Source organism: Erithacus rubecula (assembly GCF_903797595.1).
Source record: "Erithacus rubecula genome assembly, contig: scaffold_624_arrow_ctg1, whole genome shotgun sequence".
NCBI classification, from domain to species: Eukaryota; Metazoa; Chordata; class Aves; order Passeriformes; family Muscicapidae; genus Erithacus; species Erithacus rubecula.
The window spans coordinates 1-26,337 of NW_027635715.1; the positions used below are offsets into that span (position 1 = coordinate 1).

The 26,337-nt window shown below is 54.0% G+C and overlaps 2 protein-coding genes and 1 long non-coding RNA gene across 3 annotated transcripts in view; all 3 read left to right on the forward strand.

Annotated features, from left to right (window-relative positions):
* Positions 1-19: 19 nt before the first annotated feature.
* LOC306816483 (mucolipin-1-like) lies at positions 20-5,174 on the forward strand. Its single transcript, XM_079332922.1, has 4 exons — positions 20-136; positions 1,573-1,779; positions 3,502-3,644; positions 4,723-5,174. Exons 1-4 carry the CDS (start codon positions 53-55, stop codon positions 4,757-4,759), a joined length of 471 nt encoding a protein of 156 aa, XP_079189048.1. The 5' UTR covers positions 20-52; the 3' UTR covers positions 4,760-5,174.
* Positions 1,013-1,392, forward strand: LOC306816484. The gene is made up of 4 exons (XR_013777684.1): positions 1,013-1,061; positions 1,131-1,159; positions 1,220-1,248; positions 1,320-1,392. It is a non-coding gene; the product is annotated as an uncharacterized lncRNA (long non-coding RNA).
* Positions 5,175-5,872: 698 nt separating the features above from the next.
* Positions 5,873-26,337, forward strand: part of DNMT1 (DNA methyltransferase 1) — a 45,190-nt gene continuing 24,725 nt past the window's right edge. Inside the window, exons 1-19 of the mRNA XM_079332923.1 lie at positions 5,873-6,059; positions 8,237-8,279; positions 8,979-9,086; positions 10,751-11,018; positions 11,939-12,011; positions 12,134-12,224; positions 13,338-13,378; positions 13,473-13,524; positions 13,747-13,830; positions 13,934-14,043; positions 14,118-14,236; positions 16,295-16,387; positions 17,645-17,796; positions 19,011-19,198; positions 20,499-20,688; positions 21,757-21,854; positions 23,025-23,172; positions 24,469-24,584; positions 25,511-25,712. Coding sequence (XP_079189049.1) covers positions 6,001-6,059; positions 8,237-8,279; positions 8,979-9,086; positions 10,751-11,018; positions 11,939-12,011; positions 12,134-12,224; positions 13,338-13,378; positions 13,473-13,524; positions 13,747-13,830; positions 13,934-14,043; positions 14,118-14,236; positions 16,295-16,387; positions 17,645-17,796; positions 19,011-19,198; positions 20,499-20,688; positions 21,757-21,854; positions 23,025-23,172; positions 24,469-24,584; positions 25,511-25,712 — 2,235 coding nt within the window. The 5' untranslated portion in view covers positions 5,873-6,000. The remainder of the gene's footprint in view (positions 6,060-8,236; positions 8,280-8,978; positions 9,087-10,750; positions 11,019-11,938; positions 12,012-12,133; positions 12,225-13,337; positions 13,379-13,472; positions 13,525-13,746; positions 13,831-13,933; positions 14,044-14,117; positions 14,237-16,294; positions 16,388-17,644; positions 17,797-19,010; positions 19,199-20,498; positions 20,689-21,756; positions 21,855-23,024; positions 23,173-24,468; positions 24,585-25,510; positions 25,713-26,337) is intronic.

The window sequence follows — 26,337 nt, forward strand, 5'->3', positions numbered from 1 at the left end:
TTTTTTTCCCCAGATCCTGATCCTCACCCTGCGCGTGGCCCTGCCCAGTGTGATGCGTTTCTGCTGCTGCGTCGCCGTCATTTATTTGGGATATTGTTTCTGTGGCTGGATCGTGCTCGGCCCCCACCACCCCAAGGTGACCCCAAATTTCATCTTTGGGACTCGGGGGGATTCCCAAATTTTGGATTTGGGGTTTGTGGAATTCCCAAATTTCGGATTTTTGAAGTGGGAGATTCCAAATTCCCATTTTTGGGGTTGTGTTCCTTCCCAAATCCACGTTGTGGGGTTGGGACATTCATAAATTTTTTGGTTTGGGGTTGGGATGTTCCCATATTTTGGGTTTGTATTGGGGGATTCCCAAAGTTTGGATTTGGGGGATTCCCAAATTTTGGATTGGGGGGATTCCCAAATTTTGGGTTTGTGGTTGGAGGATTCCCAAATTTTGGGTTTTGGGGTTGGGTCCCTTCCTAAATCCAGATTTTCAGGTTTGGGACATTTCCAAATTTTGGGTTTTGGGGGTGAGAAATTTCCCAAGTTTTGGGTTTTTGGGGTTGGGAGGATTCCCAAATTGTGGATTTGGGGTTTGGGGGATTCCCAAATTTTGGATTTGGGGTTGGGAGGATTCCCAAATTTGGGGTTTTGGGAGTGGGAAATTCCAAAATCCCATTTTTGGGGTTGGGGGATTCCCAAATTTTGGATTTGGGGGTTGATGGATTTCCAAATTTTGGATTTGGGGTTTGGGGGATTCTCGAATTTTGGATTTGGGGTTTGGAGGATTCCCAAATTTTGGGTTTTGGGGGTGAGAGATTCACAAATCTCATTTTAGGGGATTTGGTTTCTTCCAAATCTTGGTTTTGGGGTTGGGACATTCCCAAATTTTGGGTTTTGGGGTTGGGTTCCTTCCTAAATCCGGATTTTCAGGTTTGGGACATTCCCAAATTTTGGGTTTTGGGGGTGAGAAATTTCCCAAATTTTGGGTTTGTGGTTGGGGGATTCCCAAATTTTGGATTTGGGGTTTGGGAGATTCCCAAATCCATGGATGAAATGTGGGTGACACAGGTGTGAATCATGTGACACAGGTGTGACACAGGTGACACAGGTGACACAGGTGTGACTCAGGTGTGAATCAGGTGACACAGGTGACTCAGGTGTGACTCAGGTGTGAATCATGTGACACAGGTGTGAAGTAGGTGTGACTCAGGTGACTCAAGTGACACAGGTGACTCAGGTGTGACACAGGTGACACAGGTGTGACTCAGGTGTGACTCAGGTGACTCAGGTGACACAGGTGACTCAGGTGTGACTCAGGTGTGACTCAGGTGTGACACAGGTGACACTCAGGTGACACAGGTGTGACACAGGTGATACTCAGGTGACACAGGTGTGACACAGGTGTGCTGTCCCCAGTTCCGCTCGCTGTCCATGGTGTCCGAGTGTCTCTTCTCCCTGGTCAATGGTGATGACACAGGTGACACAGGTGACTCAGGTGTGACACAGGTGACACAGTTGTGACTCAGGTGACTCAGGTGTGACACAGGTGACACTCAGGTGACTCAGGTGTGCTGTCCCCAGTTCCGCTCGCTGTCCATGGTGTCCGAGTGTCTCTTCTCCCTGGTCAATGGTGATGACATGTTCGCCACCTTCGCGGCGCTCCGGCCCAGCGGGGCGCTGGTCTGGCTCTTCAGCCAGGTGTACCTGTACAGCTTCAGCGCCCTCTTCATCTACATGGTGCTCAGCCTCTTCATCGCCCTCATCACCGGCTCCTACGACACCATCAAGGTGGGACCTCACCTGGGGGGTCACCTGTGGGGCCTCACCTGGGTGGGGCATCAGCTGGGTGATGTCACCTGTGTGTGTGTGACCTCACCTGTGTGTGTGACCTCACCTGTGTGACACAATCTGCGTGTGTGACCTCACCTGTGTGTGTGACCTCACCTGTGTGACCTCACCTGTGTGTGTGACCTCACCTGTGTGACATAATCTGTGTGTGTGACCTCACCTGTGTGTGTGACCTCACCTGTGTGACACAATCTGCGTGTGTGACCTCACCTGTGTGACATAATCTGTGTGTGTGACCTCACCTGTGTGTGTGACCTCACCTGTGTGACATAATCTGTGTGTGTGACCTCACCTGTGTGTGTGACCTGAACCTGTGTGACACAATCTGTGTGTGTGACCTCACCTGTGTGTGTGACCTCACCTGTGTGTGTGACCTCACCTGTGTGACATAATCTGCGTGTGTGATGTTGTCTGGGTGTGGCATCACCTGGGTGTGACATCATCTGGGTATGTGACATCATTTGTGTGTTATCTCACCTGTGTGTGCTGTCTCACCTGTGTAACATCACCTGTATATGACATTTCCTGTGTGTGACATCACCTGTGTGTGTTATCTCACCTGTGTGACATCATCTGTGACATCACCCGTGTTATCTCACCTGTGTGACATCACCTGTGTGTGACCTCACCTGTGTGACATCACCTGGGTGTCACCTTACCTGGCTGTCCCATCACCTGGCTGTCCATCACCTCATATGCCAATCACATTGTTTCCTGTCCCCCCACCTGTCCCCAGAACCAGTCTGAGGGTGACACCCCGGTGTCACAGCTCCTGTCCCTCACCTGTCCCATGTCCCTCACCTGTCCCTCACCTGTCCCATGTCCCTCACCTGTCCTTCTCCTGTCCCCTCCCCTGTCCCCAGAACCAGTCTGAGGGTGACACCCCGGTGTCCCCTCACCTGTCCCTCACCTGTCCCCTGTCCCCAGAACCAGTCCGAGGGTGACACCCCGGTGTCACAGCTCCTGTCCCTCACCTGTCCCTGTCCCTCACCTGTCCTGTGTCCCCAGAACCAGTCCGAGGGTGACACCCCAGTGTTGCAGCTCCTGTCCCTCACCTGTCCCATGTCCCTCACCTGTCCCTCACCTGTCCCTCACCTGTCCCTGTCCCCAGAACCAGTCTGAGGGTGACACCCCGGTGTCCCTCACCTGTCCCTCACCTGTCCCTGTCCCTCACCTGTCCTGTGTCCCCAGAACCAGTCCGAGGGTGACACCCCGGTGTCCCTCACCTGTCCCTCACCTGTCCCTGTCCCTCACCTGTCCTGTGTCCCCAGAACCAGTCCGAGGGTGACACCCCGGTGTCACAGCTCCTGTCCCTCACCTGTCCCTGTCCCTCACCTGTCCCTGTCCCCAGAACCAGTCCGAGGGTGACACCCCAGTGTCACAGCTCCTGTCCCTCACCTGTCCCTCACCTGTCCTGTGTCCCCAGAACCAGTCTGAGGGTGACACCCCAGTGTCACAGCTCCTGTCCCTCACCTGTCCCATGTCCCTCACCTGTCCCCTCCCCTGTCCCCAGAACCAGTCCGAGGGTGACACCCCGGTGTCACAGCTCCTGTCCCTCACCTGTCCCTGTCCCTCACCTGTCCTGTGTCCCCAGAACCAGTCTGAGGGTGACACCCCGGTGTCCCTCACCTGTCCCTGTCCCTCACCTGTCCCTGTCCCCAGAACCAGTCTGAGGGTGACACCCCGGTGTCACAGCTCCACGCCTTCATCGCTCAGTGCCAGGACAGCCCCAAATCTGGAAAGTTCCGCCGGGACAGCTCCGCCTCCTGCTCCGCCCCCTGCTCCGCCCTCTGCTGCTGCGGCCGGTCCGACTCCAATTTGGGGCAATTTGGGGTTATTTTGGGTTTTTTTGGGTTGTTTTGGGGGGTTTCGGGAGGTTTGGGGTCCCGGGGGTTTGGCCTCGGTGTCACCTGGGGGGATTCCTGCCCCGTGGGAGGGGTGGGAGATCCTGAATTGTCCCCAAATTCGCCCCAAATGAGCCCAAAAATCTGTTTCAAATCCAGCCCAGTTCAAAAATCTGGGCCCTGAATGATCCCAAAATCCAGGTCAAATGGACCTCAAAATTCACCCCAAAATCCAGCCCAAATTCACCCCAAAATCCAGCCCCAAAGGACCCAAAATTCAGCCCAAAATTCAGCCCAAAAGGACCCCAAAATCCAGCCCCAAAGGACCCAAAATTCAGCCCAAAATCCAGCCCAAAAGGACCCAAAATCCAGCCCCAAAGGACCCAAAATTCACCCCAAATTCACCCCAAAATCCAGCCCAAAATTCAGCCCAAATTCAGCCCAAAATCCAGCCCAAATGGACCCTAAAATTCAGCCCAAATTCACCCCAAAATCAGCCCCAAAAGACCCCAAAATTACCCCAAAATCCAGCTCCAAATAACCCTAAAATCCATCCCCCAAAATCCAACTTTGTCCCCAAAGGGACCCCAAAATTCAGTCCAAATTCACCCCAAAATCCAGCCCAAATTCACCCCAAAATTCAGTCCAAATTCACCCCAAAATTCAGCCCAAATTCACCCCAAAATTCAGCCCAATTCACCCCAAAATCCAGCCCAATTCACCCCAAAATCCAGCCCCAAAGGACCCCAAAATCCAGCCCAAATTCACCCCAAAATCCAGCCCAATTCACCCCAAAATCCAGCCCCAATTCACCCCAAAATCCAGCCCAAAATGACCCCAAAATCCAGCCCCAATTCACCCCAAAATCCAGCCCAAATTCACCCCAAAATCCAGCCCAATTCACCCCAAAATCCAGCCCTTCCCCGGGTTTTTGGGGTCCCCACTCCCCTCCTGGGATTTTTGGGATCTGGGGGGGGTCTCCCTGGGGTCCTGCCCCCCAAAAATCCCCTAAACCCACCCCAAAATTGTGTCCCCACAGAGCTGCTGTACAGGACAACGCGCTGCTGGTGAACTGAGGGGACACCGGGGGGACACCCCAAAACCCCCCAGCTTTTTATTTATTTTATTTTCTGCTTTTACCTGCCTGGGACCCCGAATCCGGGACACCCCGAGACCCCCAGGATGGATTTTGGGGGGGCTTGGGGACTTTGGGGTCCCCAAATCCCTTTTGGGGACACTTTGGGACCCCCCAAATCTGTTTTTGGGGACACTTTGGGACCCCCAAATGATTTTTGGGGGTAAATTTGGAACCTTGGGACCCCAAATCTGTTTTTGGGGACACTTTGGGACCTCGTCCCTGTCCTTGGGGGAGCAGTTTTGGGTCACCCCCACACCCAAAAATGCCCCTTTTGACCCCAAAATTTGGGGTAGTGCCAAACTGGGGGCGGGGGGTTTGTGTCCCCAAGGGGACAATAAAGGTGACCTGTGACACGAGGGGTCTCTGGTGACAGTGGGGACACCCTGGGGTGACAATGGCGACACCCCCCCATCCCTGTAGTGGTACAGCCCTGTGAGAAGGCGTGTCCCCCACCCCCCGGAATGGTACAGTCCATGCCCACGCTGCCTTACAGTGGTACGCCCCATACACCCCCCCTGCGCCCACAGTGGTACCTCCCATCTCCCCCTGTCTCCCCTCAGTGGTACCGCCCGTCTCCCCTCAGTGGTATCTCCCGCCTCCCCCATCTTCCCTCAGTGGTACCTTCCGCCTCCTCCCGTCTTCTTCACTTTTAGGGGAAAAATTTAAAACCTTGGGACCCCTAAATGTATTCCTGGGGACATTTTGGGACCCCCGGATCATTTCCGGGGACCTCCCATCTCTCCTCAGTGGTATTTCCCGCCTCCCCCCGTCTCCCTCAGTGGTACCTCCCATCTCCCCTCAGTGGTACCTCCCGCCTCCCCCGTCTCTTCTCAGTGGTACCTCCCGCTCCCCCCTCACCGCTCCGTTTTCCCCCCGAGGCCTCCCCGTTTTCTCCCCCTCCCGCCGCTCCCGGTACCGCCCCGATCCTCCCGGTTCCTCCCGGTTCCCTCCCGGTCCCTGCGGTGTGCCGGGGACCGCCCCGACCCGTCTCGTCCCCCCCCGCGGCGGCAGCATGGTGCGCGCCGGCTCCCCCCGCGCGATGGTCGGCGCCGCCCCGCTCCCGCCGCTCGTTTCCGCGCGAAGCCGCTCCCGGTCCCGCCGAGCCGGGCCCCGAACGCGGCCCCGAACGCGGCCCCGAACCGGGCTCCGAGCCTGCCCCGCGCCCCCGCCCCGCTCCCGATGCCGGCCCGCGCTGCGCCGCTGCCGCCGGCCCCGCTGCCCGCCGAGCTGCGCCGACGGTGAGTCCCGGCCGGGAGGCGGGAGTGAGGGCCCCGGCAGAGCTGCTCGGAGCCGCTCATGGCCCTTCAGAGCCCTCAGAGCCCCTCATGGATCCTCGCAACCCCTCAGAGCCCTGAGAGACCTTCATGGCCCTTCACATCCCTCAGAGCCCCTCATGGATCCTCGCAACCCCTCAGAGCCCCTCAGAGCCCTGAGAGACCTTCATGGCCCTTCACATCCCTCAGAGCCCCTCATGGATCCTCGCAACCCCTCAGAGCCCTGAGAGACCTTCATGGCCCTTCACATCCCTCAGAGCCCCTCATGGATCCTCGCAACACCTCAGAGCCCTTCATGGCCCTTCACATCCCTCAGAGCCCCTCATGGATCCTCGCAACCCCTCAGAGCCCTGAGAGACCTTCATGGCCCTTCACATCCCTCAGAGCCCCTCATGGATCCTCGCAACCCCTCAGAGCCCTGAGAGACCTTCATGGCCCTTCACATCCCTCAGAGCCCCTCATGGATCCTCGCAACCCCTCAGAGCTCTCAGAGACCTTCATGACCCTTCACATCCCTCAGAGCCCCTCATGGATCCTCGCAACCCCTCAGAGCTCTCAGAGACCTTCATGACCCTTCACATCCCTCAGAGGCCCTCGTGGATCCTCAGAGCTCCTCATAACCCTTCAAAGCCTCTCAGAGTGCTCAGAGCTCCTCACAATGTCACAGCCCTCAGAGTCCTTTATGGCCCTTCACAGCCCTCAGAGCTCCTCATGGACCCTCAGAGTCCTCAGAGACCTTCATGGCCCCTCACAGCCCTCAGAGCCCCTCAGAGAACCCACAGCCCTCAGAGCTTCTCATGAACCCTCACAGCACCTCAAGGCTGTGCCCAAAGTCTGCCCAGGATGGGCTGATGGCAACCAGGATGGGCTGAGGGCAACCAGGATGGGCTGAGGGCCACCAGGGTGGGCTGAGGGCCACCAGGATGGTCTGAGGGCAACCAGGGTGGGCTGAGGGCCACCAGGATGGGCTGAGGGCAACCAGGGTGGGCTTTGTCCTCACCCTGTGTCCCCTTCCCCAGGGTGGGGGGTGGCACATTTTGGGGTGATCCTGGTGGGAATTGTCACTGTCCCCCCACCCCAAAATCCCTCCTGTCCCCCCCAGTCCTGGCAGGAAGGGGGGCCCCCAACCCCTCCCCCACTTCTGGCACCGTGCCTGCGGCTGTCCCCAAAGCTGGGGGACACCAGAGCCCCCCAAAACCCCCTGGAACCCCTCAAACCCCCATGGATCCCCCATGGAACCCCCAAAACTCCCCCTGGATACCCCCAAAACTCCCCTGGATCCTCCCCAAACCCCCCTGGATACCCCCAAAACCCCCCTGAAACCCCCCAAAACTCCCCTGGAACCCCTCAAACCCCCATGGAACCCCCCAAAACTCCCCATGGATCCCCCCAAAACTCCCCTGGAACCCCTCAAACCCCCATGGATCCCCCTGGAACCCCCCAAAACTCCCCCTGGATACCCCCAAAACCCCCCTGGAACCCCCCAAAACTCCCCATGGAACCCCCCAAAACTCCCCTGGAACCCCTCAAACCCCCATGGATCCCCCTGGAACCCCCCAAAACTCCCCCTGGATACCCCCAAAACCCCCCTGGAACCCCCCAAAACTCCCCATGGAACCCCCCAAAACTCCCTGGAACCCCCCAAAACTCCCCTGGATCCCATGAAAAAAGGGAAAAGGGAAGGTGGGGTGGATGTGACACGGGGACAGGGGGGTGGCCTGGGGACAGGAGCCACCCCTGGGGGACAGGAGCCATCCCAGAAGGTCCCATCCCAAATCCCAGTGCATGGGGAATTCCCCTGGCACCAGAGGGGTCCTGACCCCTGTCCTGACCCCAATCCTGGGGGTCCTGACCCCAATCCTGAGGGTCCCAGCCCCACATCTCAGGGGTCCTGACCCAATCCCAGATGTCCTGACCCCATTCCTGAGGATCCTGACCCCAATCCCAGCACTTGGGGACATTCCAGGGTGTCCCTTCCCTTGGTAATGGTTCTGGTGCCACTGGTGGGTCCCTGTCCCCTGGAATTCCCTCATTCCCAGCCCATCTGTGCCCAGTGTCCCCTCTGGGGCCACCCCCCTCTGTCCCTCTGTCCCTTTGTCCCCTCTCTTGGTGTCCCCTGACCCCCAGCTCTGCCCCCCCAGGCTGCAGGACTTGGATCGGGATGAGGAGAGCCTGGGAGAGAAGGTGAGTCTGGGATGTCCCTGTGTCCCCTGCAGTGTCCCCACACTGTCCCCTGTGTCCCCTGCACTGTCCCCTGTGTCCCCTGCACTGTCCCCTGTGTCCCCTGCAGTGTCCCCATGGGAAATGTCCCCTCTGTGCCACACCTTGTCCCCAAGGGAGGTCCCTCTGTGCCCTGCAATGTCCCCTCACTGTTCCATGTCCCCACATTGTCCTCTGTGTTCTGTCCCTGTTCTGTCCCCACACTGTCCCCTCCATTCTCTGTCACCTCTCTCCACTCTGTCCCCACACTGTCCCCTCAATCCCTTTTGTCCCCACAGTGTTCCCTCCCTTGTATCCTTCTTCTCTGTCCCCTCCATCCCTGGTGTCCCCTCTCTGTCCCCTCTGTCCCTTCCATCCCCTCCATTCTCACTCTGTCCCCCGTGTCCCCACATTGTCTCCACACTGTCCCCTCTGTGTTCTGTGTCCCCTCCACCCCATTGTCCCCACCCTGTCCCTGCTATCCCTGGTGTCCCCACACTGTCCCCACACTGTCCCCACTGTCCCCAGGAGAGTGTCCAGGAGAAGCTGAGCCTCATCCATGGGTTCCTGTCCTTTCTGTACCTGCCCTGTCCTCACTGTCCCCATGGTGTCCCCGTTGTCCCCACCCTGTCCCTGGTATCCCTGGTGTCCCCAATGTCCCCACACTGTCCCCACTGTCCCCAGGAGAGTGTCCAGGAGAAGCTGAGCCTCATCCATGGGTTCCTGCAGGCCGAGGTGCAGCTGCAGCTCAGCGAGCTCGAGGCCAAACTGCGCCGGGAGGAGCTGTCTGAGGTGAGACTGGGAACACTGGGAGCTGGGGGAAAACACCGGGAGAACAATGGGAAACAGCGAGGAAACAGCAGGGGAGCAACGGGGAAACAATGGGGAAACAATGGGAAACAGCGGGGGAACAATGGGAAACACCGGGGGAACACTGGGAAACAGCAGGGGAAACAATGGGAAACAGCAGGGGAGCAACGGGGAAACAATGGGGAAACAACGGGAAACAGCAGGGGAAACAATGGGAAACAGCAGGGGAAACAATGGGAAACAGCAGGGGAACAATGGGAAACAGTGAGGGAACAATGGGAAACAGCAGGGGAGCAACGGGGAAACAATGGGGAAACAACGGGAAACAGCAGGGGAACAATGGGAAACAGCAGGGGAACAATGGGAAACAGCAGGGGAACAATGGGAAACAGCAGGGGAGCAACGGGGAAACAATGGGAAACAGCAGGGGAACAATGGGAAACAGTGGGGAAACAATGGGAAACAGCAGGGGAACAATGGGAAACAGCAGGGGAACAATGGAAAACAGTGAGGGAACAATGGGAAACAGCAGGGGAACAACTGGGAAACAATGGGGAAACAACGGGAAACAGTGGGGAAACAATGGGAAACAGCAGGGGAACAATGGGAAACAGTGGGGGAACAATGGGAAACAGCAGGGGAACAATGGGAAACAGCAGGGGAACAATGGGAAACAGTGGGGAAACAATGGGAAACAGCAGGGGAACAATGGGAAAACAGCAGGGGAACAATGGGAAACAGCAGGGGAACAATAGGAAATACCTGGGGAACACTGGGAAACACTGGGAAACACTGGGGAAACAATGGGAAACAGCGGGAAACACTGGGAAACAATGGGGTAACAATGGGAAACACTGGGGAAACAAGGGGGAACAGCAGGGAAACAGCAGGGAAATAATGGGGTAACAACAGGAAACAGCAGGGAAACAACAGGGAAACAGTGGGGAAACAATGGGAAAAGAGCAGGGGAACAATAGGAAACACTGGGGAAACACCGGGGGAACACTGGGGAAACACTGGGGAAACAATGGGAAACAGTGGGAAACACTGGGAAACAATGGGGTAACAATGGGAAACAGCAGGGGGAACAATGGGAAACACTGGGAAACACTTGGGAAATACTGAGAAACAACGGGGAAACAGCAGGGGAACACTGGGGAAACAACAGGAAACAGCGGGAAACAATGGGGAAACAACCGGGAAACATGGGAAATAACAGGAAACACTGGGGAAACAACAGGAAACACTGGGGAAACAACAGGAAACACTGGGGAAACAACAGGAAACGCTGGGATTTGGGATAAAACACCAGGGAAACACCGGGATTTGGGAGAAAACACTGAGAAAACCCTGGGATCAGGCTTAGCCCTCATTTCCCCTGTAGGATTTAGGATCAGCCCCCACTTTCCCTGTAGGATTTGGGTTCAGCCCCCACTTTCCCTGTAGGATTTAGGATCAGCCCCCACTTTCCCTGTGGGATTTAGGATCAGCCCCCACTTTCCCTTTGGGATTTAGGATCAGCCCCCACTTTCCCTGTGGGATTTAGGATCAGCCCCCACTTTCCCTTTGGGATTTGGGATCAGCCCCCACTTTCCCTTTGGGATTTGCCCTCACACCCCAGGACAAACCCCATGTTCTCCCCCCAGGAGCGTTACCTGGCCAAGGTGAAGGCGCTGCTGCGCCAGGAGCTCCAGGCACAAAATGGCGCCAACGGCTGCGCCGGGAACGGCGCCTACGGCAGCGACGAGGACGGAGCCACGGATGGAACCATGGACAGAACCGTGGATGGAGCCATGGATGGAACCATGGATGGAGCCATGGAGCTGGAGGAGGGGGTGGCACCGTCCTTGTCCCCCTCCTGCTCCGGTCCCCGCAGGAAATCCCGCCGGAGCCGCTCCAACGGCGACGCCAAAAGTAACGGATTGGGGTTCCTGGGGGGTTTTTTGGGGGTGTGGTTTATGGGGATCTGGGGTCTCCTGGTTTTGGGATAGACAGGGAGATCCCCTTGGGAATGGGTTTGGGGTCTCCTGGTTTTGGGGGAATCCCCTTGGGAATGGGTTTGGGGTTTCCTGGTTTTGGGGGGGATCCCCTTGGGAATGGGTTTGGGATCTCCTGGTTTTGGGGGGGATTCCCTTGGGAAGGGGTTTGGGGTCTCTTGGTTTTTTGGGGGAGATCCCCTTGGGAATGGGTTTGGGGTCTCCTGGTTTTGGGATAGACAGGGAGATCCCCTTGGGAATGGGTTTGGGATCTCCTGGTTTTGGGGGGATCCCCTTGGGAACAGGTTTGGGGTCTCCTGGTTTTGGGGGGATCCCCTTGGGAATGGGTTTGGGGTCTCCTGGTTTTGGGGTGTGACAGTTCCCATTGGGATAGACAGGGAGATCCCCTTGGGAATGGGTTTGGGATCTCCTGGTTTTGGGGGGGATCCCCTTGGGAAGGGTTTTGGGATTTCCTGGTTTTGGGGTGTGACAATTCCCATTGGGATCAAGAGCTGGGATCCCCCTGGGAAGGGGATTGGGGTCTTGGGATCCTGAGAGTGGGGGTTCCCTCAGGAGGGATTTTGGGATCCCCTGGCAGAGGCTTTGGGGTTTTCTGGTTTTGGGGTGTGACAATTCCCATTGAAATAAAGGGCTGAGATCCCCTTGGGAAGGGCTTTGGGATTTTGGGATCTCCTCAGGAAGGGTTTTGGGATCTCCTGGGTTTGGGCTGTGACAATTCCCATTAGAATCTCTTTGGGAAGTGATTTGGGATCCTTGGCAGAGATTTTGGGGTGTGACAATTCCCACTGGGATCTCTTTGGGAAGAATTTTGGGATCCATTTCCTGCTCTTCCCACAGAAAGTCCCGGCAGCTCCCGCGTCACGCGCAGCTCGGGCCGGCAGCCGTCCGTGCTCAGCCTCCTGTCCAAGGGGTCAGTGCCTCCTCCTCATCCTCCTCCTCATCCTCCTCATCCTCCTCATCCTCCTCATCCTCATCCCCCAACCCCAAACCCTTCCCCTGCCCCAAAAATCCCAATCCCTCTCCACCCCCCAGATCCAACAAGCGGAAATCGGAGGAGGTGAACGGGGAGACGAAGCCGGAGCTGATGAACGTGGAGAAGGAGGAGGAGGAGCTGGAGGAGAAGGTGGGGGGGACATTTTTGGGGTCATTTTTGGGGTGATTTCCTGGAATTTTTCTCAGTTGTGACATCCCAGACCTTCTCTGAATAATTTTGGGGTGATTTTCTGGGATTTTGGTCAATTACGACATCCCAGACCTTTTCTGAATCATTTTTGGGGTGATTTCCTGGGATTTTTGTCAATTGTGACATCCCAGGTCAATCCTGGGTCATTTTTGGGGTGATTTCCTGGGATTTTGGTCAATTGTGACATCCCAGACCATTCCCACATAATTTTTGGGGTGATTTCTTGAGGTTTTGTTCACTAGTGACATCCCAGACCATTCCCAGATAATTTTTGGGGTGATTTCTTGAGGTTTTGGTCACTGGTGACATCCCAGACCATTCCCAGATAATTTTTGGAGTGATTTTGTGTGATTTCAGTCAATGGTGACATCCCATGTCAATCCTGGGTCATTTTTGGGGTGATTTCCTGGGATTTTGGTCAATTGTGACATCCCAGACCATTCCCACATAATTTTTGGGATGATTTTGTGTGATTTCAGTCAATGGTGACATCCCAGGTCAATCCTGGGTCATTTTTGGGGTTATTTCCTGGGATTTTGGTCAATTGTGACATCTCAGACCATTCTCAGATAATTTTTGGGGTGATTTCCTGGGATTTTGGTCAATTGTGACATCTCAGACCGTTCTCAGATAATTTTTGGGGTGATTTCCTGGGATTTTGGTCAATTGTGACATCCCAGACCATTCCCACATAATTTTTGGGATGATTTTGTGTGATTTCAGTCAATGGTGACATCCCAGGTCAATCCTGGGTCATTTTTGGGGTGATTTCCTGGGATTTTGGTCAATTGTGACATCTCAGACCGTTCTCAGATAATTTTTGGGGTGATTTCCTGAGATTTTGGTCAATTGTGACATCCCAGACCGTTCTCAGATAATTTTTGGGATGATTTCCTGGGATTTTGGTCAATTGTGACATCCCAGACTTGTCCTGGGTCATTTTTTGGGTGATTTCCTGGGATTTTGGTCAATTATGACATCCAGGGGGAATTTTGACCATCCTGGGATTGGATTTTTCTGCTCCTTTCCCATTTTTTTTGCCTTTTTCTCCAGGATCAAGATGAGAAAAGGATGAAGATGGAAACCAAAGATGGGTGAGCAGGACAGGAACATTCCAGTGCTGGTGACAATGACACCAATGACATCACTGCTCCATCCTCATCCCAGCATTTCATTTTTCCCTCCCAGGTCAGAAATCAAAGATGAAATCCCTCAGGTCAAAATCACTGCTCCTGCTAAAGTAAGTCTTTCCTCATCCCATCTTTTTTTGGGAATTTTTAATTCTTTAAAATTCCTAAATTTGGGGTTTTTTGGCGATGAGTTGATTATTCTGAAAGAAATAAACTCATTTCCAGCCCCTTCAGCTTCCCAAAACCAACCAGCTGCTGCTGGTTCTGATGGGGAATTTTGCTAAAATCTGGGATAATTTTGGAAATTTTGGGAAAATCTGCCTCTCCCACAGACCACCCCCCCAAAATGCCTCGACTGCCGGCAGTACCTGGACGACCCCGACCTCAAATTCTTCCAAGGGGACCCCGATGACGCCGTAAGGGATCCAAACCCTCCTTCCCCAAGCTGAGGAAAAGCAGGAATATCCATGAATCCCAATTTTTGGGTTTTGTTTTGTTTTTTTTTTTCCCAAAATCCAGCTGGAAGAACCCGAGATGCTGACGGACGAACGTTTGTCCATCTTCGACGCCAACGAGGACGGATTCGAGAGCTACGAGGACCTTCCCCAGCACAAAGTCACCTCCTTCAGGTGAGGCCCAGCAGGAATTCCCACAGGAATTCCCTCTGGAATTGTGCCCCACACCTTTTGTGTCCCCTCAACAGTGTTTATGACAAGAGGGGACACCTCTGTCCCTTCGACACCGGCCTCATCGAGAGGAACATCGAGCTCTACTTCAGCGGCGTCGTCAAACCCATCTACGACGACAACCCCTGCCTGGATGGTGAGAGGCACAGAATTCCTGGAATTCCCCAATTCCCAAATGGGAATTATCCCTTTTTTGGAATTCCCCCATTCCCAGGTGGGAATTATCCCAATTTTTTGGAATTCCCCAATTCCCAAATGGGAATTGTCCCTTTTTTGGAATTCCCCCATTCCCAGGTGGGAATTATCCCAATTTTTTGGAATTCCCCAATTCCCAACTGGGAATTGTTCCCTTTTTTGGGATTCCCTGGAATTCCCCCATTCCCAGGTGGGAATTGTCCTCTTTTTTGGAATTTACCAATTCCCAATTGGGAATTGTCCTCTTTTTTGGAATTCCCCAATTCCCAAATGGGAATTATCCCTTTTTTGGAATTCCCCCATTCCCAGGTGGGAATTATCCCAATTTTTTGGAATTCCCCAATTTCCAAATGGGAATTATCCCAGTTTTTTGGAATTCCCCACTTCCCAAGTGGGAATTGTCCCTTTTTTGGAATTCCCGAATTCCCAGGTAGGAATTATCCCAATTTTTTGGAATTCCCCAATTCCCAACTGGAATTGTCCCCTTTTTTGGGATTCCCTGGAATTCCCCCATTCCCAGGTGGGAATTGTCCTCTTTTTTGGAATTCACCAATTCCCAAATGGGAATTGTCCTCTTTTTTGGAATTCCCCCATTCCCAGGTGGGAATTATCCCAGTTTTTTGGAATTCCCCAATTCCCAACGGGGAATTATCCCATTTTTTGGAATTCCCCCATTCCCAGGTGGGAATTGTCCCGTTTTTTGGAATTCCCCAATTCCCAAGTGGGAATTATCCCAGTTTTTTGGAATTCCCCAATTCCCAGGTAGGAATTATCCCAATTTTTTGGAATTCCTCAATTCCCAACTGGGAATTGTTCCCTTTTTTGGGATTCCCTGGAATTCCCCCATTCCCAAGTGGGAATTGTCCCATTTTTTGCAATTCCCCAATTCCCAAATGGGAATTGTCCCCTCTTTTGGAATTCCCCCATTCTCAGGTGGGAATTATCCCAGTTTTTTGGAATTCCCCAATTCCCAACTGGGAATTATCCCATTTTTTGGGATTCCCTAATTCCCAAGTGGGAATTATCCCTTTTTTGGAATTCCCCCATTCCCAGGTGGGAATTATCCCTTTTTTGGAATTCCCCCATTCCCAGGTGGGAATTATCCCAATTTTTTGGAATTCCCCAATTTCCAAATGGGAATTATCCCAGTTTTTTGGAATTCCCCACTTCCCAAGTGGGAATTGTCCCTTTTTTGGAATTCCCGAATTCCCAGGTAGGAATTATCCCAATTTTTTGGAATTCCCCAATTCCCAACTGGAATTGTCCCCTTTTTTGGGATTCCCTGGAATTCCCCCATTCCCAGGTGGGAATTGTCCTCTTTTTTGGAATTTACCAATTCCCAATTGGGAATTGTCCTCTTTTTTGGAATTCACCAATTCCCAAATGGGAATTGTCCCCTTTTTTGGAATTCCCCCATTCCCAGGTGGGAATTATCCCAGTTTTTTGGAATTCCCCAATTCCCAAGTGGGAATTATCCCAGTTTTTTGGAATTCCCCAATTCCCAGGTAGGAATTATCCCAATTTTTTGGAATTCCTCAATTCCCAAATGGGAATTGTCCCATTTTTTGGAATTCCCCAATTCCCAACTGGGAATTATCCCAATTTTTTGGAATTCCTCAATTCCCAAGTGGGAATTATCCCAATTTTTTGGAATTCCCCAATTCCCAACTGGGAATTGTTCCCTTTTTTGGGATTCCCTGGAATTCCCCCATTCCCAAGTGGGAATTATCCCAATTTTTTGGAATTCCCCAATTCCCAACTGGAATTATCCCATTTTTTGGAATTTTTCCATTCCCAGCTGGACATTTTCCACTTTTGGACTTCCTTGGAATCCCCCAAATTCCCAACTGGAATTACCCCGTTTTTTGAAATTCTTCCATTTCCAGCTGGAATTATTCCATTTTTTTTTTAATCCCTTAATTCCCATCCTTGAATTATCCCAATTTTTTGGAATTCCCCAATTCCCAGCTGGAATTCTCCCATTTTTTTGCTCTCCCAGGTGGGGTGAGAGCCAAGAAATTGGGGCCCATCAACGCCTGGTGGATCACGGGCTTCGACGGGGGGGAGAAGGCTCTGATTGGCTTCAGCACTGGTGAGGGAATTTGGGGAATTTTGAGGCTTTTTGGGAATTTTGGGGGGAATTTTGAGCTTTTCTGGGTTGGTTTTGGGGGGGAATTTTCAGCTTTTTTGGTGGGTTTTGGGGCAATTTTGAGGGTTTTTTTGGGTTTGTTTTGAGGGATTTTTTGGGGGGAATTTTGAACTTTTTTGGGTGAGCAGGAGCTTGGAATTTCTGGGGAATTTTTAGCTTTTTTGGGGAAATTTTGAGCTTTCTTTGAGTTGGTTTTGGGAGAATTTTGAGGGTTTTTTGGGTTGGTTTTGGGATATTTTTGGGGGAATTTTGAGCTTTTTTGGGTTGGTTTTGGGGGAATTTTGAGCTTTTTTTGGGTTGGTTTGGGGGGATTTTTCCATCATTATTTCCCTTTATTTTGTCTCCTTTTTCCCCCCACATTTCCCTTTCTTTTTCCCTTTATTTTGTCTCCTTTTTTCCTCACTTTTCCTTTTCCCTTTATTTCCCCCTCTTTTTCCTACATTTCCCTTTTCCTTTTCCCTTTATTTTCCCCTCTTTTTCCCACATTTCCCTTTCCTTTTCCCTTTATTTTCCCTTTCTTTTTCCCACCTTTCCCTTTCCTTTTCCCTTTATTTTGTCTCCTCTTTTTCCCACTTTTTCCTTTTCCTTTTCCCTTTATTTTGTCTCCTCTTTTTCCCACATTTCCCTTTCCTTTTCCCTTTATTTCCCCCTCTTTTCCCCACATTTCCCTTTGCTTTTCCCTTTATTTTCCCTTTCATTTTCCCACATTTCCCTTTTCCTTTTCCCTTTATTTTCCCTTTCATTTTCCCACATTTCCCTTTCCTTTCCCCTTTATTTTCCCTTTCATTTTCCCACATTTCCCTTTTCCTTTTCCCTTTATTTCCCCCTCTTTTCCCCACATTTCCCTTTGTTTTCCCTTCATTTTTCCCCCTCTTTTCCCCACATTTCCCTTTGCTTTTCCCTTCATTTTTCCCCCTCTTTTCCCCACATTTCCCTTTTCCTTTTCCCTTTATTTCCCCCTCTTTTCCCCACATTTCCCTTTGTTTTCCCTTCATTTTTCCCCTTCTTTTCCCCACATTTCCCTTTGCATTCCCTTTATTTTTTCATCTCTTTTCCCCGCTTTTCTCTCTTTTTATTCTTCCTCCTCTTTTCTTTCTTCTCCCTTTTCTCCTCCTCTTCCCCCCATTCCTTCCCCCTCCCCTCCCCACCTTTTCCCCCCATTTTTCCCCCCCAAACCCCTCAATTTTGGGTGTGTCCCAGCCTTTGCTGATTACATCCTGATGGAGCCGAGCGAGGAGTACGCGCCGACCTTCGCGCTGATGCAGGAGAAGATCTACATGAGCAAGATCGTGGTGGAGTTCCTGCAGAACAACCGGCACGTCAGCTACGAGGACCTGCTCAACAAGATTGAGGTGACAGGGCCACCACCGGGCTGTCACCTGCCTGTGGTGTCACCTCCCCGTGGTGTCACCTCCCCATCGTGTCACCTCTATGCATTATCACTTCCCTATGGTGTCCCCGTGGTGTCACCTCCCCGTGGTGTCACCTCCCAGTGGTGTCACCTCCCATGGTGTCACTGTCACCATCCCCAACCCTTTTCAACTCTTCCCAACCATCCCAACCCATCCCAACTCTCCCCAGCCATTCCCAGCCCTTTCCAACCCTCCCCAGCCATCCCAAACCACCCGCAGCCATTCCCAACCTTTCTCAACCCTTCCCAACTTTTCCCAACTCTTCCCAACCATTCCAACCATCCCCAGCCATTCCAAACCCTTCCCAACCTTTCCCAACCCTTCCCAACCATCCCAGCCATCCCCAAGCCTTCCAAACTTTGGTGAACCTTGGAATGGGTGATCTGTGGAGGGATCAGTGGCCATTCCCAACCCTTCTCCACCATCTCCACCATCTCCAGCCATCTCCAACCACCCCCAGCCCTTCCCAGCCCTTCCCAGCCATTCCAACCTTTCCCAACCATTCCATCTGTTCCCAACCCTTCCCAACCCTCCCCAACCCTTCCCAACCCATCCCAGCCATCCCCAAGCCTTCCAAACTTTGGTGACCCTTGGAATGGGTGACCTGTGGAAGGGTCAGCAGCCATTCCCAACCCTCCCCAGCCATCCCCAACCACCCCCAGCCATTCCAACCATCCCAACCCTTCTCAAACTTTCCCATCCCTCTCCAACCATTCCAACCCTCCCCAACCCTTCCCAACCATTCCAAACCCTCCCCAGCCATTCCAAACCCTTCCAAACAATTCCAAACAATTCCCAACCATTCCCAACCCTTCCCAACCATGCTAACCCTTCCCAACCCTCCCAACCCTCCCCAACCCTTCCAAACTTTGATGAACCTTGGAATGGGTGACCTGTGGAGGGATCAGTGGCCATTCCCAACCATCCCCAACCACCCCAACCATCCCAAACCTTTCACAACCATTCCCAACCCTTCCCAACCATGCTAACCCTTCCCAACCCTCCCAACCCTCCCCAACCCTTCCAAACTTTGATGAACCTTGGAATGGGTGATCTGTGGAGGGATCAGTGGCCATTCCCAACCCTCCCCAACCCTCCCCAGCCATTCCCAACTCTTCCCAAACCATCCCCAAACCATTCCCAATCTCCCCCAGACCACGGTGCCGCCGGCAGGGCTCAACTTCAACCGTTTCACGGAGGACTCTCTGCTGCGCCACGCCCAGTTCGTGGTGGAGCAGGTGGAGAGCTACGACGAGGCCGGCGACAGCGACGAGCCCCCGGTGCTCATCACGCCCTGCATGAGGGACCTCATCAAACTGGCCGGCGTCACCCTGGGCAAGAGGTGAGATTTGGGGGCAAAAACGCCAAGATTGGGAAAACTCAACCAAAATTTGGGAGGGTTTGGATTCTGAGGTCTCAATATTGGGGAAATCGGCACAAAATTGGGATATGCCCGGCGTGAGGGAGCTTGTCAAGCTAATTTTGGGCAGGAGGTGAGATTTGGGGGTGAAAATGCCAAAATTGGGAAAATCCCACCAAAATTTGGGGAGTGGGATGTGGAAAGTAAGAGGATGTGCCCAAAATTGGGAAGGGTTTAAGGTTAGTGGTTCCAAAAATGGGAAAATTGACCCAAAATTATGGAAGGGTTTGGGTTCTGTGGCCATGAAATTGGGTGGATCCAATCAAAATTGGGAGAATTGTCATCTGAAATCAGGAAATCTCACAAAAGTGGGAGAATTCTCCCAAAATCACAAAATCCCAGAAGTGGGAGAATTCTCCCAAAATCGGGAGAATCCTCCCAAAAATTACAAAATTTCTTACAAAATTGGGAGAGTTCTCACCCAAAATCACAAAAACTCTTCCAAAACTGGGAAGATCTTCCCAAAACTGGGAGAATTCTCCCGAAATTGGGAAGATCCTTCCAAAAATCACAAAAAACATCCCAAAACAGGGAGAATCCTCCCAAAATCACAAAAACCCTCCCAAAACTGGGAAGACCCTCCCAAAACTGGGAGAATTCTCCCAAAATTGGGAAGATCCTTCCAAAATCACAAAAACCATCCCAAACCAGGGAGAACCCTCCCAAAACCACAAGAACTCTCCCAAAACTGGGAGAATTCTCCCAAAATTGGGAAGATCCTTCCAAAATCACAAAAACCCTCCCAGAACTGGGAGAATTCTCCCAAAATTTGGAAGATCCTTCCAAAAATCACAAAAACCATCCCAAACCAGGGAGAACCCTCCCAAAATCACAAGAACTCTCCCAAAACTGGGAAGACCCTCCCAAAACTGGGAGAATTCTCCCAAAATTGGGAAGATCCTTCCAAAATCACAAAAACCATCTCAAAACTGGGAAGACTGCCCCAAAACTGGGAGAATTCTCCCAAAATTGGGAAGATCCTTCCAAAATCACAAAAACCCTCCCAAAACTGGGAGAATTCTCCCAAAATTGGGAAGATCCTTCCAAAATCACAAAAACCCTCCCAAAACTGGAAAAACCCTCCCGAAACTCTTCGAACCCAAACCTGCTGCTGCACCAAAAGGGTGAAGGACACTTTGGGGGTTGGGTGCCCAAAATCCACCCAGGTTTTTGGGGCGGCGCCGTTGCTGGGCGTGGTCTGAGCGCTGTCCCCGTGTCGCAGGCGCGCCGTGCGGCGCCAGGCAATCCGGCACCCCACGCGCATCGACAAGGACAAGGGGCCCACCAAAGCCACCACCACCAAGCTGGTGTACCTCATCTTCGACACCTTCTTCTCGGAGCAGATTGAGAAGGACGAGCGCGAGGAGGACAAGGAGAACGCCACCAAGCGCCGGCGCTGCGGCGTCTGCGAGGTGAACGAGCGGCGCCGGCGTTGTGGGCATGGGTTGGGTTGGGTTGGTTGGTCTTGGAGAATCTTCCAACCCTGGTCAATGTCACAGGTTGGGTTGGTTTGTCTTGGAGAATCTTCCAACCCTGGTCAATGTCATGGGTTGGGTTGGTTTGTCTTGGAGAATCTTCCAACCCTGGTCAATGTCATGGGTTGGGTTGGTTGGTCTTGGAGAATCTTCCAACCCTGGTCAATGTCACGGGTTGAGTTGGTTTGTCTTGGAGAATCTTCCAACCCTGGTCAATGTCATGGGTTGGGTTGGTTGGTCTTGGAGAATCTTCCAACCCTGGTCAATGTCATGGGTTGAGTTGGTTGGTCTTGGAGAATCTTCCAACCCTCATCAATGTCACAGGTTTGGTTGGTTGGTCTTGGAGAATCTTCCAACCCTCGTCAATGTCACGGGTTGGGTTGGTTTGTCTTGGAGAATCTTCCAACCCTGGTCAATGTCATGGGTTGGGTTGGTTGGTCTTGGAGAATCTTCCAACCCTGGTCAATGTCATGGGTTGAGTTGGTTTGTCTTGGAGAATCTTCCAACCCTGGTCAATGTCATGGGTTGGGTTGGTTTGTCTTGGAGAATCTTCCAACCCTCATCAATGTCATGGGTTGGGTTGGTTGGTCTTGGAGAATCTTCCAACCCTGGTCAATGTCATGGGTTGGGTTGGTTGGTCTTGCAGAATCTTCCAACCCTCATCAATGTCACGGGTTGGGTTGGTTTGTCTTGGAGAGTGTTCGAATCTTGGTCAATGTCAATGCCATGGGTTGGGTTGGTTTGTCTTGGAGAGTGTTCCAACCTGGGTCAACATCATGAGTTGGGTTGGTTGATCTTGAAGGACTCCCATTGTTTGCCAATATGAACAGCATTGGTTGGGTTGGTTGATCTTGGAGAGTCTTCCAATCTTGGTCAACAACATGGGTTGGGTTGATCTTGAAGAATCTTCCAATCTTGGTCAACGCCAGCAGTTGGGTTGGGTTGGGTTGGAGGCTCTTCACCCTCGGTCGCCGTCAGCGCCGCGCTGTCGCTGTCCCGTGCCAGGTGTGCCAACAGCCCGAGTGTGGCAAGTGCAAGGCGTGCCAGAACATGGTCAAGTTCGGGGGCAGCGGCCGCAGCAAGCAGGCGTGTCTGCAGAGGAGGTGACACCTGTCCCAGTGTCCCTGTCCCAGTGTCCTTGTCCCCAGTGTCCCTGTCCCCAATGTCCCTGTCCCCAATGTTCCTGTCCCCAAACCCTACTGTCCCTAATGTCCCTGTCCCCAAAGTCCTTGTCCCCAAACCCTACTGTCCCCAAACCCTACTGTCCCCAATGTCCCTGTCCCCAAACCCTACTGTCCCCAATGTCCCTGTCCCCAAACCCTACTGTCCCCAAACCCTACTGTCCCCAATGTCCCTGTCCCCAATGTCCCTGTCCCCAAACCCTACTGTCCCCAATGTCCCTGTCCCCAAACCCTACTGTCCCCAAACCCTACTGTCCCCAATGTCCCTGTCCCCAATGTCCCTGTCCCCAAACCCTACTGTCCCCAATGTCCCTGTCCCCAATGTCCTTGTCCCCAAACTCTACTGTCCCCAATGTCCCTGTCCCCAAAGCCCTGTCCCCAATGTCCCTGTCCCCAAACCCTACTGTCCCCAATGTCCCTGTCCCCAAAGTCCTTGTCCCCAATGTCCCTGTCCCCAAACCCTACTGTCCCTAATGTCCCTGTCCCCAAAGTCCTTGTCCCCAAACCCTACTGTCCCTAATGTCCCTGTCCCCAAAGTCCTTGTCCCCAAACCCTACTGTCCCCAATGTCCCTGTCCCCAAACCTTACTGTCCCCAAACTCCCTGTCCCCAAACTCTACTGTCCCCAATGTCCCTGTCCCCAAAGCCCTGTCCCCAAACCCTACTGTCCCCAATGTCCCTGTCCCCAAAGTCCTTGTCCCCAAACTCTACTGTCCCCAATGTCCCTGTCCCCAAAGCCCTGTCCCCAATGTCCCTGTCCCCAAACCCTACTGCCCCCAATGTCCCTGTCCCCAAACACTGTTGTCCCAATGTCCCTGTCCCCAATGTCCCTGTCCCCATTGTCCATCTCCTCCCTGTCCCCAAAACCCCCGGTGACATCCCTGGTGCCACCCCAGGTGTCCCAACCTGGCGGTGCAGGAGGCGGACGAGGACAAGGAGGTCGATGACAACATCCCTGAGATGCCCTCATTGTCCCCAAACCCCTGTCCATGTCCCCAAACCCCCCGTCCCTGTCTCCAAACCCCCCGTCCCTGTCCCCAAACCCCCTGTCCCTGTCCCCAAACCCCCGGTGACGTCCCTGGTGCCACCCCAGGTGTCCCAACCTGGCGGTGCGGGAGGCGGACGAGGACGAGGAGGTCGATGACAACATCCCTGAGATGCCCTCGCCCAAGAAGATGCTGCAGGGCCGCAAGAAGAAACAGAACAAGAGCAGAATCTGCTGGGTGGGGGAGCCCATCAAGGTGAGACACCTGGGCAGGTGAGGGGCATGGCCAGGTGAGACACCTGGGCAGGTGAGGGGCATGGCCAGGTGAGACACCTGGGCAGGTGAGGGGTGTGTCCAGGTGAGACACCTGGGCAGGTGAGGGGCATGGCCAGGTGAGACACCTGGGCAGGTGAGGGGCATGGCCAGGTGAGGGTTCCATCCAAGTTAGGGCCTCATCCAGGTGAGGGAACCCATCCAGGTGAGGGAGCCCATTCAGGTGAGGGGCACATCCAGGTGAGGAACCCATCCAGGTGAAAACCCATCTAGGTGAGGGAACCAATCCAGGTGAGAGACACGTCCCAGCAAGGAACCCATCCAGGTTAAGGCCCTATCCAGATGAGGAACCCATCCAGGTGAGGGAACCTATTCAGGTGAGGGCCTCATCCAGGTGAGGGAACCTATTCAGGTGAGGGCCTCATCCAGGTGAGGAACCCATCCAGATGAGAGGAACTGAACCAGGTTAGGGATATGTCTGGGTGAAGGGAATCCATCCAGGTGAAGGGAACCAGTCCAGGTGAGGGCCCCGCCCAGGTGAGAGCCCCACCCTGTTAAGGGCCATGTCCAGGTGAGGATCATGTCCAGGTGAGAGCCCCACCCTGTTAAGGGCCATGTCCAGGTGAGGGCCATGTCCAGGTGAGGATCATGTCCAGGTGAGAGCCCCACCCTGTTAAGGGCCATGTCCAGGTGAGGATCATGTCCAGGTGAGAGCCCCACCCAGTTAAGGGCCCCGCCCAGGTGAGGGCCATGTCCAGGTGAGGTCCATGCCCAGGTGAGGGCCCCACCCAGGTGAGGGCCATGTCCAGGTGAGGGTCTCGCCCAGGTGAGGGCCATGTCCAGGTGAGAGCCCCACCCAGGTGAGGGCCATTTCCAGGTGAGGGCCCTGCCCAGGTGAGGGCCCCACCCTGTTAAGGGCCATGTCCAGGTGAGGGCCTCGCCCAGGTGAGAGCCCCACCCAGTTAAGGGCCCTGCCCAGGTGAGGACTTGCCCAGGTGAGGCCCCGCCCAGGTGAGGTCCATGCCCAGGTGAGGGCCCCGCCCAGGTGAGGTCCATGCCCAGGTGAGGACTTGCCCAGGTGAGGCCCCGCCCAGGTGAGGTCCATGCCCAGGTGAGGCCCCGCCCAGGTGAGGCCCCGCCCAGGTGAGGCACCGCCCAGGGGAGGTCCGTGCCCAGGTGAGGCCCCGCCCAGGTGAGGTCCATGCCCAGGTGAGGTCCCGCCCAGGTGAGGTTCCGCCCAGGTGAGGCGGTACCTGTGACCGTGCCCGTGTCCCGGCAGAGCGACGGTAAGAAGGATTATTACCAGCGCGTCTGCATCGACTCCGAGACCCTGGAGGTCGGTGACTGCGTCTCCGTGAGCCCCGACGACCCCACCAAGCCCCTCTACCTGGCCAGGTGAGTCCTGGGTGTTCCCATGGGGTGGGGAGATCATCACAACCCCACCAAGCCCCTCTACCTGGCCAGGTGAGTCCTGGGTGTTCCCATGGGGTGGGGAGATCATCACAACCCCATCAAGCCCCTCTACCTGGCCAGGTGTGTTCTCTGTGTTCCCATGGGTTTGGGGACACCAAGCCCCTCTACTTGGCCAGGTGTGTTCTCTCTTCCCATGGGTTTGTGGACACCAAACCCCTTACCTGGCCAGGTGAGATGTCCATTCTCCCATGGGTTTGGGGACACCAAACCTCTCTACTTGGCCAGGTGTGTTCTCTGTGTTCCCATGGGTTTGGGGACACCAAGCCCCTCTACTTGGCCAGGTGTGTTCTCTCTTCCCATGGGTTTGTGGACACCAAGCCCTTCTACCTGGCCAGGTGTGTTTTGTGTGTTCTCATGGGTTTGTGGACACCAAACTCCTGTACCTGGCCAGGTGTGTTTTGTGTGTTCTCATGGGTTTGTGAACACCAAACCCCTCACCTGGCCAGGTGTGTTCTCTCTTCCCATGGGTTTGTGGACACCAAACCCCTGTACCTGGCCAGGTGTGTTCTCTCTTCCCATGGGTTTGTGGACACCAAACCCCTGTACCTGGCCAGGTGTGTTTTGTGTGTTCTCATGGGTTTGTGGACACCAAACTCCTGTACCTGGCCAGGTGTGTTCTCTCTTCCCATGGGTTTGTGGACACCAAACCCCTGTACCTGGCCAGGTGTGTTCTCTCTTCCCATGGGTTTGGGGACAAAGGGACATCCCCACCAAACCCCCTTACCTGTCCAGGTGGATTCTCCATATTCCCACAAAGGTGGGGACACCAAACCCCTCACTTAACCAGGTGTGTCCCCCACGGCTTTGGCCACACCTGGCCATCCCCTCTGACTCCACCCCCCCCTCAGGGTGACAGCCATGTGGGAGGACAGTGGTGGCCAGATGTTCCACGCCCACTGGTTCTGCCCGGGCTCGGACACTGTCCTGGGAGCCACCTCGGACCCTCTGGAGCTGTTCCTGGTGGACGAGTGTGAGGACATGCAGCTCTCCTACATCCACGGCAAGGTCAACGTCATCTACAAGGCACCCTCGGACAACTGGGCCATGGAGGTGGGTGTGGCAGGTGGCCAGAGTGGTCAGTGTGGTCAGAGTGGTCAGTGTGGTAGGAGTGGTCAGTGGTGCTGGAGCTGGTCAGTGTGGTTGGTTCTGATCAGTGCTGGTCAGTGTGGCTGGAGTGGTCAGTGTGGTTGGTGCTGGTCAGTGTGGTTGGTGCTGGTCAGTGCTGTTGATGCTGGTCAGTGCTGTTGATGCTGGTCAGTGCTGTTGATGCTGGTCAGTGTGGTTGGTGCTGGTCAGTGTGGTTGGTGCTGGTCAGTGTGGTTGGTGCTGGTCAGTGTGGTTGGTGCTGGTCAGTGCTGGTCAGTGTGGTTGGTGCTGGTCAGTGTGGTTGGTGCTGGTCAGTGCTGTTGATGCTGGTCAGTGTGGTTGGTGCTGGTCAGTGTGGTTGGTGCTGGTCAGTGTGGTTGGTGCTGGTCAGTGCTGTTGATGCTGGTCAGTGCTGTTGGTGCTGGTCAGTGTGGTCAGTGCTGGTCAGTGCTGTTGGTGCTGGTCAGTGTGGTTGGTGCTGGTCAGTGTGGTTGGTGCTGGTCAGTGTGGCCGGAGTGGTCAGTGTGCTTGGTGCTGGTCAGTGTGCTTGGTGCTGGTCAGTGTGGTTGGTGCTGGTCAGTGTGATCAG

Excerpts from the sequence above, each read along its gene's own strand:
- LOC306816483 (XM_079332922.1), top strand. The coding sequence starts at position 53 with ATGCGTTTCTGCTGCTGCGTCGCCGTCATTTATTTGGGATATTGTTTC. Across the intron at positions 137-1,572 it reads TCGGCCCCCACCACCCCAAG|TTCCGCTCGCTGTCCATGGT; the intron begins GTGACCCCAAAT and ends TGCTGTCCCCAG. Across the intron at positions 1,780-3,501 it reads GCTCCTACGACACCATCAAG|AACCAGTCTGAGGGTGACAC; the intron begins GTGGGACCTCAC and ends CCCTGTCCCCAG.